The sequence below is a fragment of the Chiroxiphia lanceolata genome, chromosome 1, assembly GCF_009829145.1.
Source record: "Chiroxiphia lanceolata isolate bChiLan1 chromosome 1, bChiLan1.pri, whole genome shotgun sequence".
NCBI classification, from domain to species: Eukaryota; Metazoa; Chordata; class Aves; order Passeriformes; family Pipridae; genus Chiroxiphia; species Chiroxiphia lanceolata.
Window position 1 is genome coordinate 74512538 of NC_045637.1, and position 14379 is coordinate 74526916.

General features: G+C 38.2%; 1 protein-coding gene across 1 annotated transcript in view; it reads right to left on the bottom strand.

The window, feature by feature from the left end:
• Positions 1–792: 792 nt before the first annotated feature.
• Positions 793–14379, bottom strand: part of DAP (death associated protein) — a 52127-nt gene continuing 38540 nt past the window's right edge. The window contains exons 3-4 of the mRNA XM_032704568.1: positions 5639–5681; positions 793–3623 (exon numbers count right to left, since the gene is read on the bottom strand). Of these exons, the coding sequence (XP_032560459.1) occupies positions 3504–3623; positions 5639–5681 (163 nt within the window). The 3' untranslated portion in view covers positions 793–3503. The remainder of the gene's footprint in view (positions 3624–5638; positions 5682–14379) is intronic.

The window sequence follows — 14379 nt, forward strand, 5'->3', positions numbered from 1 at the left end:
CAAGCATTGAAACAGGCTGCCCAGGGAAGTGGTGGGATCACCAACCCTGGAGATATTTAAAAGACATATGGATGTGACACTTGGGGACATGGTTCAGTGGTGGACTTCGCAGTACTGGGTTAATGGTTAGACTCAATTACCTTAAGGGTCTTTACCAACCTAAACAATTCTATGATTATGTGATTTCAGTCTAAGGATGCAACACTGCAATACTCCTGAAACAGTAAACCTATCATATCTCCACTGTATCAATAAATTCGTTGTATTATATACAACTACACATATACTAAATACAGGATGCCCAAAGTATCAGAAAGCTTCCAGACACACTGCAGCACTTTCTCCGAATTCTTCTGTGAATCACTTGTGTTATGGCATGCGTTAAGTAATGTTGAGTGCAGCTTTATGAAAAGCTTGCCACCTCTTCTTATTACAATACCTTCTTTTTCTGAAAGAAGATTAGGTCTTGAAAAAGCAATGGAAAATGTTAGATTTCCTTTACCATACTGATTTATTACCAGGCTTAGATTCTATACTTCAGAAAGACTGAGCTACCATCTCCAATTTCATAGTGGAAAACAGCATCTCTCATTCTAGCTCGTGGCACCTACTTTTTATTTTACATGAAACTGGACTATTCAAAACAGCTCATCCACTGTGCCATAAAATTTCATAACAAATTTCACTATCTATAAAATGCTATTAGTCATGCAGCAGTCTGTAATAAAAACTCATAAATCCCAAAAAGCTGCACCCTGCTGATTTACATTGTACTTAGAGGAAAAAAAGAGCCCAATACACAACTTCATGCTTTATTGTTGCATTATTGCCACATTGACAATTACAGAAAATTTATTTTGCAGTCATTTCAAGATAACATCTGAACATCTCCTGTGCTTATATGTCATTGTAACATATTTTAAAAGCATCAATAATGATCAGTAGGAAATCCAGTTCACCAGTTATGATTCTTTATTTCGAGCAAGGTAATGCTTTGGTAAGGACACTGATGTATAAACATGGAAACCTCCCAACAATATATAATAGGCTTTCATACAGAGACATTTTCTAACCATATAGGAATTCCTGCACTCTAAAAGCCACTAAAGCTATCTTAAGAGCCATGCTCCACTGTACAAACTTACTTATCTAAGTAATCAAAGACAAAATTCGCGTATTGTCTACGTATACTGTATATATTGCATTAACAACCAGGAGCAGTAGTTTGTAACTCAAACGCATCCATGTTCCTAACTTTTAGTATTGCAACGGAAATGTGTCGTTGCTTTTAGAAGCAATTCTACCACTCATTACAAGACATGGAGCAGAGGTACCCAGTCCTACCTAATCCTGTGCTTCTACACCTGGGTTTAGTTTTCCACTGCAGTCAGTGGAGCCAAGAGTGATCCAGCTCAACTAGAAAGACACTTCCCTTTGGTCAACAATGCCATACCTAAACTCTACTGACTGTTTGATTGCATCACCACTGACTACAGCTGAGGTCTAGACACTACTGCAGATATAGGCACAACATGAAGGAGAGCTGAACCCCATCCAGCTCCCTCCCAAGGCGGCAGGTACCAGCATCAAGTGACTGCGATGATCAGCTTCACTGCTGATGCAGGTCACTGACAGCTCCTGGCTGCACCATCAACCGCTTCCTGTCCTGAATCTGCAAATATTCCTGCCAGCAAATTATCTCGTGTAGATATTCCACGAGCCTTAACAAATGCTACCCTTATGAATGAGTTACTCATGTGTGAATCACTTGTACACATAAGCAGCTACAACCAAGGCCTCTGCTGCACCAACATCAGAAACAGAAAGGATATTTTAAAAATTATGCATATTTTAATACAGAATTATTCTTATAAACTACATTCGTTCCTTAAGGCAAGTACGGTTATCTAATTAAACTGAAATTCAGGACTGCATATACAGATTGTACATCCTTCCTCGGGTGTAGAATAAATATATCCACACATAGGATTTGCAAAACATCATTTCCATTTCAAGCTTATGAAGAGATGGAAATGTCAGGTCCCTCTCACCCACATAAGTGAGTTATTCCACTTGTGAAATGGGCCATATTTCCCATTATTTCACTGCTGTTGTTTTAAATCAGCTGCTCAGGAAATAATGATTTAATCTGCAGAAATTCTTAAAAATAATGTTTTTTTAAAACTCTCCTCATTGGTTTTATACACTAATTGATTTTAAACATAAATGAATTAGTAAAGCCCAAAGTGATCCCAAACTTTCACTGATTTGCTAGGTGAATGGTTGCAGTGCTAGCTCCCACTTTTTTAACACCATTAGAAATTTTATAAACCTGAGAGGTACTAAAGGCCTTATGGTATTTGTAGTCAACTAAAAACAGAAGGACACTTTAAAAACATAGGCAGGATGTAAAAAAATAATTTTCCTGTTTTTTACAGAGATGAGTTACAGAAGGAAAATGATAGACCTAAGTGATTTTGAGCTGAGCAATCAAAAGATTTAATTATGTGGCCAAAACTAAAACAATTGCTCTATTTGAAAAATACCTTTTTTTTAATCCCTCATATCACAACTGTCCTTCACAATAAGACAATTAGGAAAAAAAACGATGTGCAACAGAGGTTGTGTCATAAACATATTTGCTAATGGTACCTCTTAATTTCATATGGTGATATCAAATTCTAACTTAAAAAAATAAACAGATATTTCACCAATTTACTTTAAGTTCAATTCCAGAGGGTCCTGAGCTCCTTCAACTTGTTATTGGGATTGAGAAATCATCACCTCAAAAATACAGGCCCTTAGTGAAACCCATGAGATCGGAGATTGGTTGCCTACAGCAGCAGTGTTCCTGTAACTCTAGTTTCTCTCTCCTCTTCATACCCACAGACCTCCAAAGGGAAAAACCTCAGTCAGACTGTAAAAGTGCAAAGGGGTGTAAAGAAGATTCAGCTGGATCTCTGCCCACTTGAGAAGGTTTTGGGGCCCTTTTATCATCTTCCTAGTTGAATTCAGAGGGCACAGTCACTGGAGTGTAACACTGTAGGATACTGAACACTACAACAGTTCTACATAATCCAGACAACCAGGGATTTCTGTCTCAACACACACAACAAATGGTACAGGTACCAGGACCAATGGGCCATTCTTCCCTACTGGCTTAGAATAAAACTACATTAACTATCTGCTATTGCTATGCCACAACTAAAAGTTATAAGCTCATTAATCATATTATTCATACTAAAGTTTTTATCTTGACAATAAGAAAATATTATTAAAAAGCACCCCTGATCAGCAAATATTTAATAGAGAATTTTCCATCTGGGATAACAACTGAACAATGTCTTCATTCTTATTAACCCTTGACAATTAAAGAAAAAGAAACAGCATGTTATTTTAGAGGTCAATTTTACTGATTTGACAGTGTGAATCCTAAAGGGTTTTTGTCTTCTCTTGAAAACTTATTCACTGACAGCAGTTTGGCTGAGATCTTGATGGACAGATCATTTGCGGGGCTGATGGATGTGCTGTTTGACATGTTGTGGGTGAGGAAGCTTTTCCACAGAAGGATGTGGTTTCTGATGAGCCACCTGAGCTGCAGCTGGAGGGAAATCCTTATCACCCTGTTCAAAGAACAACCAGGAAAAAATTTAAGAAATCCTAAAAGTGTGCTTTCCAGTTCAAACGGGTATAAGATTTTAAAAATGAGAAAAGCAGATGGAAAACAGTGCTGCATGTTACTCTGAAGTCCCCTGTAGACATCCTACTACTCCAATCTTTTAGTCAATTTCAAAATTTCTCTTTCACAAGTCTCACTTGTTCCAGTTACACACACCATCCAAGAATATAGTATCTTGATGTGACCCAAGGGAAAAAACCCCCAAGTACTCATCTCTTCATACCGGTTTGGTTTTCACAAAGCCACTAAAAAGAGGAGACTATTTTAAAAATAAGTTAAGGCAGCATGAAAAACTACCTGCACAAGAAAATCTACTGTAGGAATCACAGAATCAAAGAATGGCCTGGGTTGGAAGGGACTTTAAAGATCACCCAGTTCCAACCCCCCTGCCATGGGCAGAGACATCTTCCACTAGACTAGGTTGCTCCAATCTGGCCTCGAACATTTACAGAAATGGGGCATCCACAACTTCTCTGGGCAATCTGTGCCAGTGCCACACCACCCTCACAGTAAAGAATTCTTCCTGATAACTAATCTAAACGTATTCTCTTTCAACTTGAAACCATTCTTCCATGTCCTGTCACTGTATACTCTTGTAAATAGACAGCTCCATCTTTCTTGTAGGCTCCCTTCAGGTACTGGAAGGCTGCAATTAGGTCACCCCATAGCTTTCTCTTTTGCAGGTCGAACAATGCCAGTTCTGTAGGAAGGAAGGTAGGATCTAAAAGTACTTGTGACATATCTTAGGGGTGGCTGGCTTTTAAGTTTAACATGCTCTTTTATCCAGGGCTGCTAGTGTTAGCTCTCATGTGCTGCTGTTGGGTAGCCTCAGTTCAGGTGTAACACTTATGTCACCTATTTACCACTGCCTTTTCTAGGGTCAGTCCCATGAGGCTTTCAAAAAGCAATGGGAAACAAATACTGTCAGTGCTAAGCGACACTGGGAGAATAGCACCACAACTTTTCTCTTTAGAAACAGGGACAAACATATTATAAGCCAGGAACTCCCTGTATTCCATCAGCTCACAGGGCAACCACCTTACACAGGGCTATTTTGTACAAAGCTGATGTCTCAGATGGTCTGTTTCACACCTGACCCTATTTCAATCTACTCCAAATTCTTCTTTTCTATTCTAATTTGTTTGTTTGTTTTTTAAATCACTAGGTTAACGTGTTACGGTTTGGGTTGTTGGTTTTTTTCTCTACTCCAAGTTGCTTCCAATTTTCAAAGATCTCCTCAGACTTGACATTTTCTGCATTCTCTCCCCAATGCTGCTGAGTGCCCATTCCTTATGGGCTAAGGAAAATGGCATCAGCTCACTCTTTCCACCACAGGATCTGACACAACCACATTACACACCCCAGTGATGTAAGGCTGTCATGATAAAGGTAACCATGAGCCATGATAGAAACCCTGTCACTATACACAAGGCAAAAATTAATGATCATATGATTAATGGCTACTTAATAGTTATTTATTTATTTAGCTTATGGATTTCTAGGTGGCCTACTGTTAAAATCTGGGGAATAACACCTTGAATCCCCAAGTACCTCAAGACACAAAGGGCAGCTGAAACATATCTGCAAACATGTATCCTTACAGACAGCAGTGTTGCTCCTCATCACAGATCAAGCTATAGCAGCACATTTAACATGCAACTGCTTCCAAAGGAAATGAAGGCAGTAATAACTAGCTTAGATATAAAAAGATGATCCAATAAACTTAAAGTGCTAAAATTCAAAGTAAAACGGTGGAAGTAATTTCAATAAATAATTTCAATTTCACACAAACCCAGAAAGAATGCTTAAAGGGCCTTAAATGAATATAAAAAACATAAAGCCTCTTCACAGAGAAGAGGAAGGGGTATGAAAAAGATCAATTTTGCTCTGATCGGTGATAATTCTGAAAAGTCTACAGTAATTTTTCTATGACTGAGAGGAATGTAATGATAATCTTACCCTAGCAATGACACCAGAGATGAACACCGCTGGTTTAGGTGGGCTGAAAAAAATAAGAGGGATTATTTTTACCAGTTATTTAGAACATAAAAGTGAAAAGTACATCACACATGTAATGAGAAAAAAAGTAGCATTTCTGGTAACTAAGGAAAGTTTCAAACAGACAAGACAAAGTGCCTTTTCAAATGACTACTGCCTTACTAGTACTTACTCCAATCAAAAACAAACCTGTAGATTTTGGCTGCTATTACTTCACATCACTTGTGACAGCAGTAAATGGCTAGTCCAACAACACTGTTTCTTACTTAAAGCTGAGAGTCTTTGTTTGCATTGGTTTCTTAATGCTCAAATTTTTTATATACGCTGCCAGCAGTACTTTAGGCTTAGCATATTTGTATTGCACAATGGAAACTGTAGCTGGACTAAACTCACTGCTGTGTTAGAGAATGAAATAAATTTCAAGTTTACATCTGTCAATCAAATGAATTAGGAACCTGAGTCTCAGAAAAAACAACACTCAGTACTTCAAATCACAGATTTTCAAGCAGATAGTTATCTAGTCTGTTACAAGAAGAAGAATCATGTCTGCAATAAAACAAATATTAAAAAACATACAGCAAAGCGTATCCTGCTTTTTCATTTGCAGACCCTCCATCCATGCCAACAGAAACAGACTTTTAATAGGTAGAACTTGACTCTGAAGCTTGGTCAGCATAAGTGATTGGTTTCCCTGGGTCACTGATCTACTGAAGTGCCCACCTCTACCTGGAGGCCACAGCACAGCCACCAGCTGTTCACCCCAGTAGCATTGCCAGCATGTGAATTACAGATACTCTGCAACTTAGTGGTCTCCAGGACAAGTAAAACCATACACCTGCACAGTCTACAGGAGGAGTGAGACCTGGAGCTCCAGAAAATCTCCACAATACAGGTAATTCTTCTTTAAGAAAACCATGTAACCTGAGGCATTGCAAAGGGAAGGAGAGTGAGGAGGTAAAGGCGTCCCTCCCTCTGAGCATGTCTGTCACTGAGGACTCAGAGTAGGTGGTTCATTAACCTGGACCATGAGAAGGGTTTCTACCCTGTGATGTTATGTCTCACAAGGTTGGAACAACACAAAGCAAACACAAATCAAATGATTTATTAGAGGAATGATAGTGATTATTATGATGGACTTTACAAGTACACAGCTTGTAAAAATTTATTAATGTGAAGTTAAGATAACAAGCAGCACAGTATTACACCTTGATAGAATGAACTCATAAATATTGCCTCATTTAAGTCATGGTATTGCTACACAGCCTCTGAGCACTCTGGTTATTTAACAAGGTTCAGAATCCCTTCTAGAAATTTTTAAAAAGTCAGAAAGAGAGGATTAGGAAAAAGGACGGGAGTTCTGCTCTAAAATACTTCCATTAAAGAGCAACACTGATATTTCCTGCAATAAGAAATAATATTTTGATAGCTGTATTAGACTTTTTCAATCTAATTTTCTGTCAGTACAAATTAATAACAAGCAAAGACAGCAAACACCTCCATTTCATCCTAATTGTACTGAGCCAATTAAAATGTTACAGTCTGCATGAGACTTCCTGGATGTTGAGTAACAAACTCAAAGAAATAACTCACTGAGAAAACACAGATGTACATACTGCAGTGGCTCAAGGTACGGTTCACAAACTAACACCATGACATTATAAAGAAAATGCACAATAAATGGGGAAAAAACCCCGTGGCAAGTTATTCTTCAACTATACATGGAATCTGGCTTTAGTTATACTCAGAGACACAGTTTTTTGCTTGATATTGCATTATTAACGATATTGGATAGTGAGAAAGTCAAGTCAGATGGATTTTTTTCTTATATTCTTACCATGACCTTTCAGTGTTCATTATGCTTGGATGATGCATGAAATTCAAATCAACATTTCCCCAAAAGAGCCTGTATTTGCTGAATGTGCCATGATTTGTTTGCTGACTACCACACTGTATTATCTGCTGTGTGTTTCATACTTCTTGCTTTAAAAACAAGTGCAATCCTCCATGGCTCTGGCCAACAGTGACAACCAGAAGTAATCTCTTACATAATGGTTATTACAAACACAGCTTTTACCACTGTAAATTGCAAAAATACTCTCAGAAACCCTGGTCTCCTGTTGAAATGTCATGCATTCAAAGGACCCAAGCTTGCCAGTGTTCCCTGAGTACATAATAGAGATGGACAGAGTTAGAATATTTGGTACATTTCTGTACTTATTTTAACTTACTTGTATGTTCTTTTTTTTTAAGAACTAGGCTGAAGATCCTACAAAGATTATTTTCAGTTAATCTAAAAGCCAATTTGATTATGTTTCAGATAGTATTACAGAAGCAGCTATGTACATCTTTATAAAGAAGACAAAAATCAGCAATACTATTTTCCTGGTAAAGACTATATTCTTCAGATACAAAGCACTTATCTTAAACTCTATCATGAAATAACATTTAGCCTTGCTTGTATGCAATTGGTTCTGTGACCATCTTTAGTTACACTGCCTTACAAACAGGCTACTGATTAGGGCTATCCCACGGGTGTGTGGCAGGCACCGAAACATCTCATGCTGACTCACCTAGGGTTTGTGTGGGACATTTTAGGATAGTGCTGATATACAGTGAACAAACTGACAGGAAGTCAGAGTTGCAAAAACGTATCTCCTCCCAGATGCAGCTGGAACAGATTTCTCCTTGACTTTCCCCCTATTTTGTCCTCTCCATGGATTTTTGACTGTACTATTCTTGCTTTATGCTAGATTTACAGCTTTTAGAAGGAAGAACTAATGGGAAGGCTGTCCTCATTTCCAGCTCAAGTGCCTCTACCCTCCATCTACAAAGATCTTCTACAGAAATCCTGGCACTTGCTTCTGGCTGACTTGAGTTTCCACAATCGGCTGTGGGTGCACACTGTAATGACGCTTCTTCACCTCTGTACTTAAGTCATTACACATGCAAAATACTTCACTCCTATGGAAGACACAGCAGTCTAATAGGAAGCTCATTTCCATGCATTAATTATTCTCTAGCAGGGAAAAAGACAGAAAGCTGGCCAAAAATGCGAATGATTGAGTGTGTCAGTATTTATGTTCTATGTCAAAGCCACTGCCTTTCCTCCCATTTTTACCAGATTACATTGTTCCACAAAAAAATCTTTAAAAATTTAATATTATTCATTATCTTTGATGATCTATAGAACCAGAATCAGGCCAGAGCATATATAATTGCACATCTATACTAATGAAGAATTCAACAGATCAGAGAAAGGCCTGGATAATCAGTCACTGATTCATGCTTTAATTTCATTCTTAATGAGAGAAATCTTTCCACAGATGAACTTCGTCACAATAAATTCAATCTCTACTGCCAGACTCCCAAACCATTGGTTTTTGTGGACCCAGATAAGCTGCCAGCACCATAACTCTGCAATTGCACTCTGGGACATCTACTGGGACCACAGTTTTGCAACATCACTCATTATCTTCCCAAGAACCTCCTGAAAATAGAAGCAAATATGGAGAACAGGCACAGCCTATCATTGCTACATTTGTAAAACACTTTCAAGTGCTTTAAATTCTACTGGTGTTTTATGCAAAGCACAACCTACATTTCCAGTATTTTGTAAGCTGTGATGGTTGCTCTGAGGATATACTTAATCTGATGAAAATCAGTTTGACAGATGTTGCTTTGAAGATGCAGTATTCCTTTGTCTAGGCATCAGTAAACAAGAAAGCAAAAAACCCATTAATACTTTCTGACAAAAACTGATTTTGTTTATACATATATGTGCTTTACAGCTATTTAATGCACACATTTATTTAAAGTTAATTAATAGCCACAGCTGATACTGTGTAAGGAACAAAACAGCATGTTTGCCAAGACTGGTTAGTGTTTGTGTCAATACTTTCAGAGCAAATCCTTATTTTACTGTAACATATGGAGAAGAAGAACACATCTGTTAAGATCTGAGCATTCAGAGAACTTACCCTGATTTTACATGTGCAGTGCTGCACCTGCCTAACATCAGATCCTCTACTGGATTCATTTATCCTGACTGTATTCAAATAAAATAAAGACTTTTATTATTTCATAATACTTAGCTTAAACAAGATCTTTATCTGACATGGCAACTAAATCATAAAGAAGATGAAATATTTGAAAATATCATTAACTAGATTAAATGAAGCATTAATAATATTAAAATCTTATTCCTTCACCTTAGGGGGATTAGTTGAACAGACATACTGTAAAGACAAACACAGTGGCATTGGAATTACTGTGAAATCTCCTACAGGCCAGAGAACATACATAGGGCAGCTGAGTATTCATCCAACTCCATTAAAATAGAGCAACTGAAAAAATTAGTTTTCTAATTTAACAGGGAATTTTATAGTTAACTGTATCTATCTCTAAATACAGTGAATGTGCACACACATGTGCAGAGGCTGTGCATGTACACATACGCAGACTCACTGCTATTTCAGAGTGGTCCCAAATGCAGAACAAAGCAGAGCACATTCCCATAGCCATGGGGGGATGAACACCTGCAGCCACTCTGCTGCTTGCAGCACCTAAATTGCCTACTGCATCATGGGATGGATCAGATCTGGATGGGACGGATCAGATCTGATGCTAGTTTCCAGCAGCAGTTGGAATAGCAGATCCAGTCTGGAGGAAGGACTATGAGCATTGCTCACAGTGCAATCCAGAATAAAAGATTACGTTTAGAGTTGACAAACCAGGCAACAGACCCATGCATATGCACAGTTTCTTTCCATATGAACTATAAGAGCTTCTGAAATGGGAAATGGGTCTTACTGCAGCCAGACAGTGTAGAAGGCAAATGTTCCATGTACACTGGTGATCAGAAAAATCACAATAACATGCCAGGACAAATAAAGAATGAGAAGAAGCAATGAGGTATACTTCACAGTATACCTCAATCACAATACTTCGTTCAGGCCAGGAACATTCTAAGTGAAGAACTAGAGCAGAAATAAAGACAGAAAAAATAGCTGAGAGCATGGAGAACCTTCTACATAAGGAGAGAGCTAGAACTATTTACATACAGTATACAAAGGAGTAGATAATACTGCTCTCATTTATCTTCTTTACCATATAAGTAGAGAGTGACACTTGTAGAAGACATACATTTAAAACTAGTAATAGCAGATACCTTTAAAATACCATAGAATTAAGTGCAGAACCTCCTGCAAATAAGGCATCAATACCAAAATTTCCCTTACGTCAACACTGAAAACATGTTAACCTACTCTAAAAAGGACAGAACTGTACAGATGCAAGGCTTTTGTTAAGCTAGAAGACTTTTTTGTCAAAGTAGGTTAAAAAAAAGTTAAATAATTAAAACTGCATTAAACTAATCTTCTAAATGGGAATGATTCATATGTATCTTTTCATACTCGTGGGGATTAATGATATGTTTTATCTCTGGCGATCACCTTTTGCTGTTTTAAGTAAGCCTGGCAAAGAGACATATGGAATATATAAATAATAGCATGACCTGTTTTTTGAAGACTTCAGAACCACAAATCATGTCATCATTTTTAAATATCAAAGAGTTACACTGGAGTTTGTAACCTCGTGTTTCCTTCTTTTAATCAAATCACTGAGTGGTATGTACTGCAACTTATAGTTGGCCTCTTGCTGTGGAAAGCAAACGAGAAATTCCCATGACAGCCATGAAGAAAGAAAAGGAGAAATTCCTGCAAACCACAGAGATACAATGCAGAATCTGGTGCTTTGCTCAACTCCCTGATCCACAGGTAAAGGCAGCACACAGACAGCACACCTCTTGCCCATTCAGCACCCCAAAACAGCAGCGACTTGAAAAATGAGCACAACCTTCCACTCAGCAGCTTGCCCTTTATTTCTCTGCTCATTTCCAAATAAACATCATTCACTTTCCTTACAATTTGCTTAGGCAAGCAAAATGAAAACCATATATGAAATAAGTGTGATCTGCAGTTACTCAATGATCCCCCAACTGTTCCCTAAAGAGAGCAAGTTTTGTGGTTTTCTACCTTGCCCTGGCATAAACAGAAAGTTCCCCAAGTATTCCAAACAGATTTTCATCTTCAGTCAACAAAACTTCAGACTTTAATCCTGCCCTTCTATTTCTGGAATTAAAAGTTTTGTGGCCAGTTGTTCAAACCACCCAGCTTAATCTCCAAGGTTGTTTGGGAATTCATATTTTCTGGTTATGAAACATGAAAGTTAACTAGACTTAGTTTCACTCTAATGCCTCTTTAAAGATGTCCAGATACTTCTTTATAGGGGTGCCTATTTGAATTTACATAGTTGCCTTTGATTTTGGCATTGTCTGCAAAAATAAATTTCAAGATGATTAAAACCACACTGAGATGATTAAAAACACGTTTCTCAGCAAGAGAATAAAACTAACAAGCACACTGCTCATCAGCTTGCCTGAAATACTTTTCCATTGGTTGTAATTGGTTTAGGTTATTAATTTTCTGGACAGAAAAGTAATAATTAGTCTGACTGACTACCACAGGGAAATATTTTAGCTGATTGCGTGGGGACATACAGTATCTGATATTCTATGATAATTTATCCTGTTGAGGTCATTTATTTATCTGCCAGCAGCTTTCAGACCTTTAAGATCATCCACAGGATGGCACTGTTGAACCTCTGAGTCTCGTGTGTACAGTGAGTAGGGAACCACCTCAAAGGAATCCAGATGCTGCAGCAAATATTAAAAGCAGTAAAAAGCGTAACTTCCCTTCGATGCCAAATCTTGATAAAATGCAATACATATACACACACACACAAAATCCATACACATACCAATAGACACTACTTTTGGAAAACAATTTTCTTGTCCCCATGTACTAGGCTGTGCTCTGATACACACCATGAAATAGTTTCCACTCAGCTAAATTGTTCCTCTTCCCGTGGAGGCAAAATTAACGGAAGTTTAGAACAAGAACTCAATGCCCTTCAGGAAATTTCAATTACTATTTGTTTTGCAATTCACATATAAGTGAATTGGGTGTCCTAATCTTTTAGTGAGGTTTTAAATCACTGGCCACTACATTTAATTGCAACTGATTGACATTCATTGTTCTTACATTCAACCCATGTTCTTACTATCAACCCATTGTAGCATATGGCCTGATTAATCTCACCAGCTTCCCATTCATCTTTGGTTTTAGTGCATGTATTAGCCATAAAAGAAAATTATTTAAGAAAGATATCCACCATCTCTTATCTATATTGTTGTACATGATAGTGCCATCAGAGAATAAATTTCTCTTTCATGTCTTCTGATCACAAAATGAAGATTTAAGTATTTCACCTTTTCTGTAGACTCAGAGGATTTAGAAATAATCTGCAGTTCTCCAACTGCTGGTTGATTTATTGAGGTTCAACCCTGCTATTGCAGTAGCTACAGTAGCTCTTAGTGAACACCAATGACAAACTGCTCACAGGCAGTGACTGCAGCATTAGCCCACTTAATAATCTGTAAGCACTTAACTGTGGAAAAAAATAGAGGTATGAAAACTGACATAAAGCAAGTAGTGCCTAAATGGTGACACTACTCAAAGGAAACTCTAAAATAAGGAAAGAAGTAGACTTTAAGAACTTGCAAAATGACCAAAGACCACGGCACAAGGGGAGAAAGGACCGAGTCTCCCATGAATTTGTCAAGTGCTGAAGTGCATCCCTATGCATGTTCCCATGACAGCAACACACTTCCATGCTGAGAATATCACGACCATGGGCCTGTACTGCAGTGTCTTGGCTACAGAAACACATGAGCCAGTTCTGGCACTGCTGTAGCTCCTCCATTTCCCAGCAGATGATAGATGGCAAGGAACTGGAGAAACAGCATGTCACTGTACTAGGATGTCAGTGCAGTGAGCAAAATACAAGAAGGTAGAAGTTAACAAGAAGGAGAAAATCTTATCACTCCTGCCCAGGTGAATCTGTGTTTGTCTCAGACATGCAGCAGTGGCCTGGAATTTCCCAACCTTGCCTGTTAAGAGTTCATAACCTGAATTTTGCTTTCCAATGTTTCACGGTATTAATCTTTCAGTAGATATGCATCTTTCACTCTCCTATTGCTTTGAGCATTGCAATACCATTTGTTATTACCCCAAATGGCACCGCAGACACGAAGTCTAACCTGCATACATGTGTCTGCACATGCATAAATACTACATCATCTTCCACAAAGACACAATTGTTGTGAGGAGCCTTCTCAACCCAAATTTACACCGTGCATTCTGCATGGTTTCCATTCTGCAGTTGCAAATGACTTTGCCCGCAGCACAACAGACCTTGATGTCAAGTTCTCCCCCATTTCAACAGGCCACTCCTGGGAAAGCTCTGAGCACAATAAAGAGTGTTGTGGAAGGTCATGAAAATACTCTGGTACTATAAGATCCCATGCTGAAGCTTGTGTGAGCTGGCTGTTACTGGCCAGGAATTTGCTTTAGTTACAACCCTGCTGAAGTTATTGACACAATTCTCCCTATTCTCCAGCAGCAAGTGGAGGTATAAATCTTGTCATAGGAATAAGAGACCAGTAAACCCTGGAACCTGGAATTCCTCTTAATTCAGACACAGAAAACAGAGAAAACGTTTTTTAAGTATGCAGTCCTACATTCAGAGCTCACAAAGAAGCAACAGAAGACAGAATTAAAAAATGTTTTAAACTCAAACAGCTT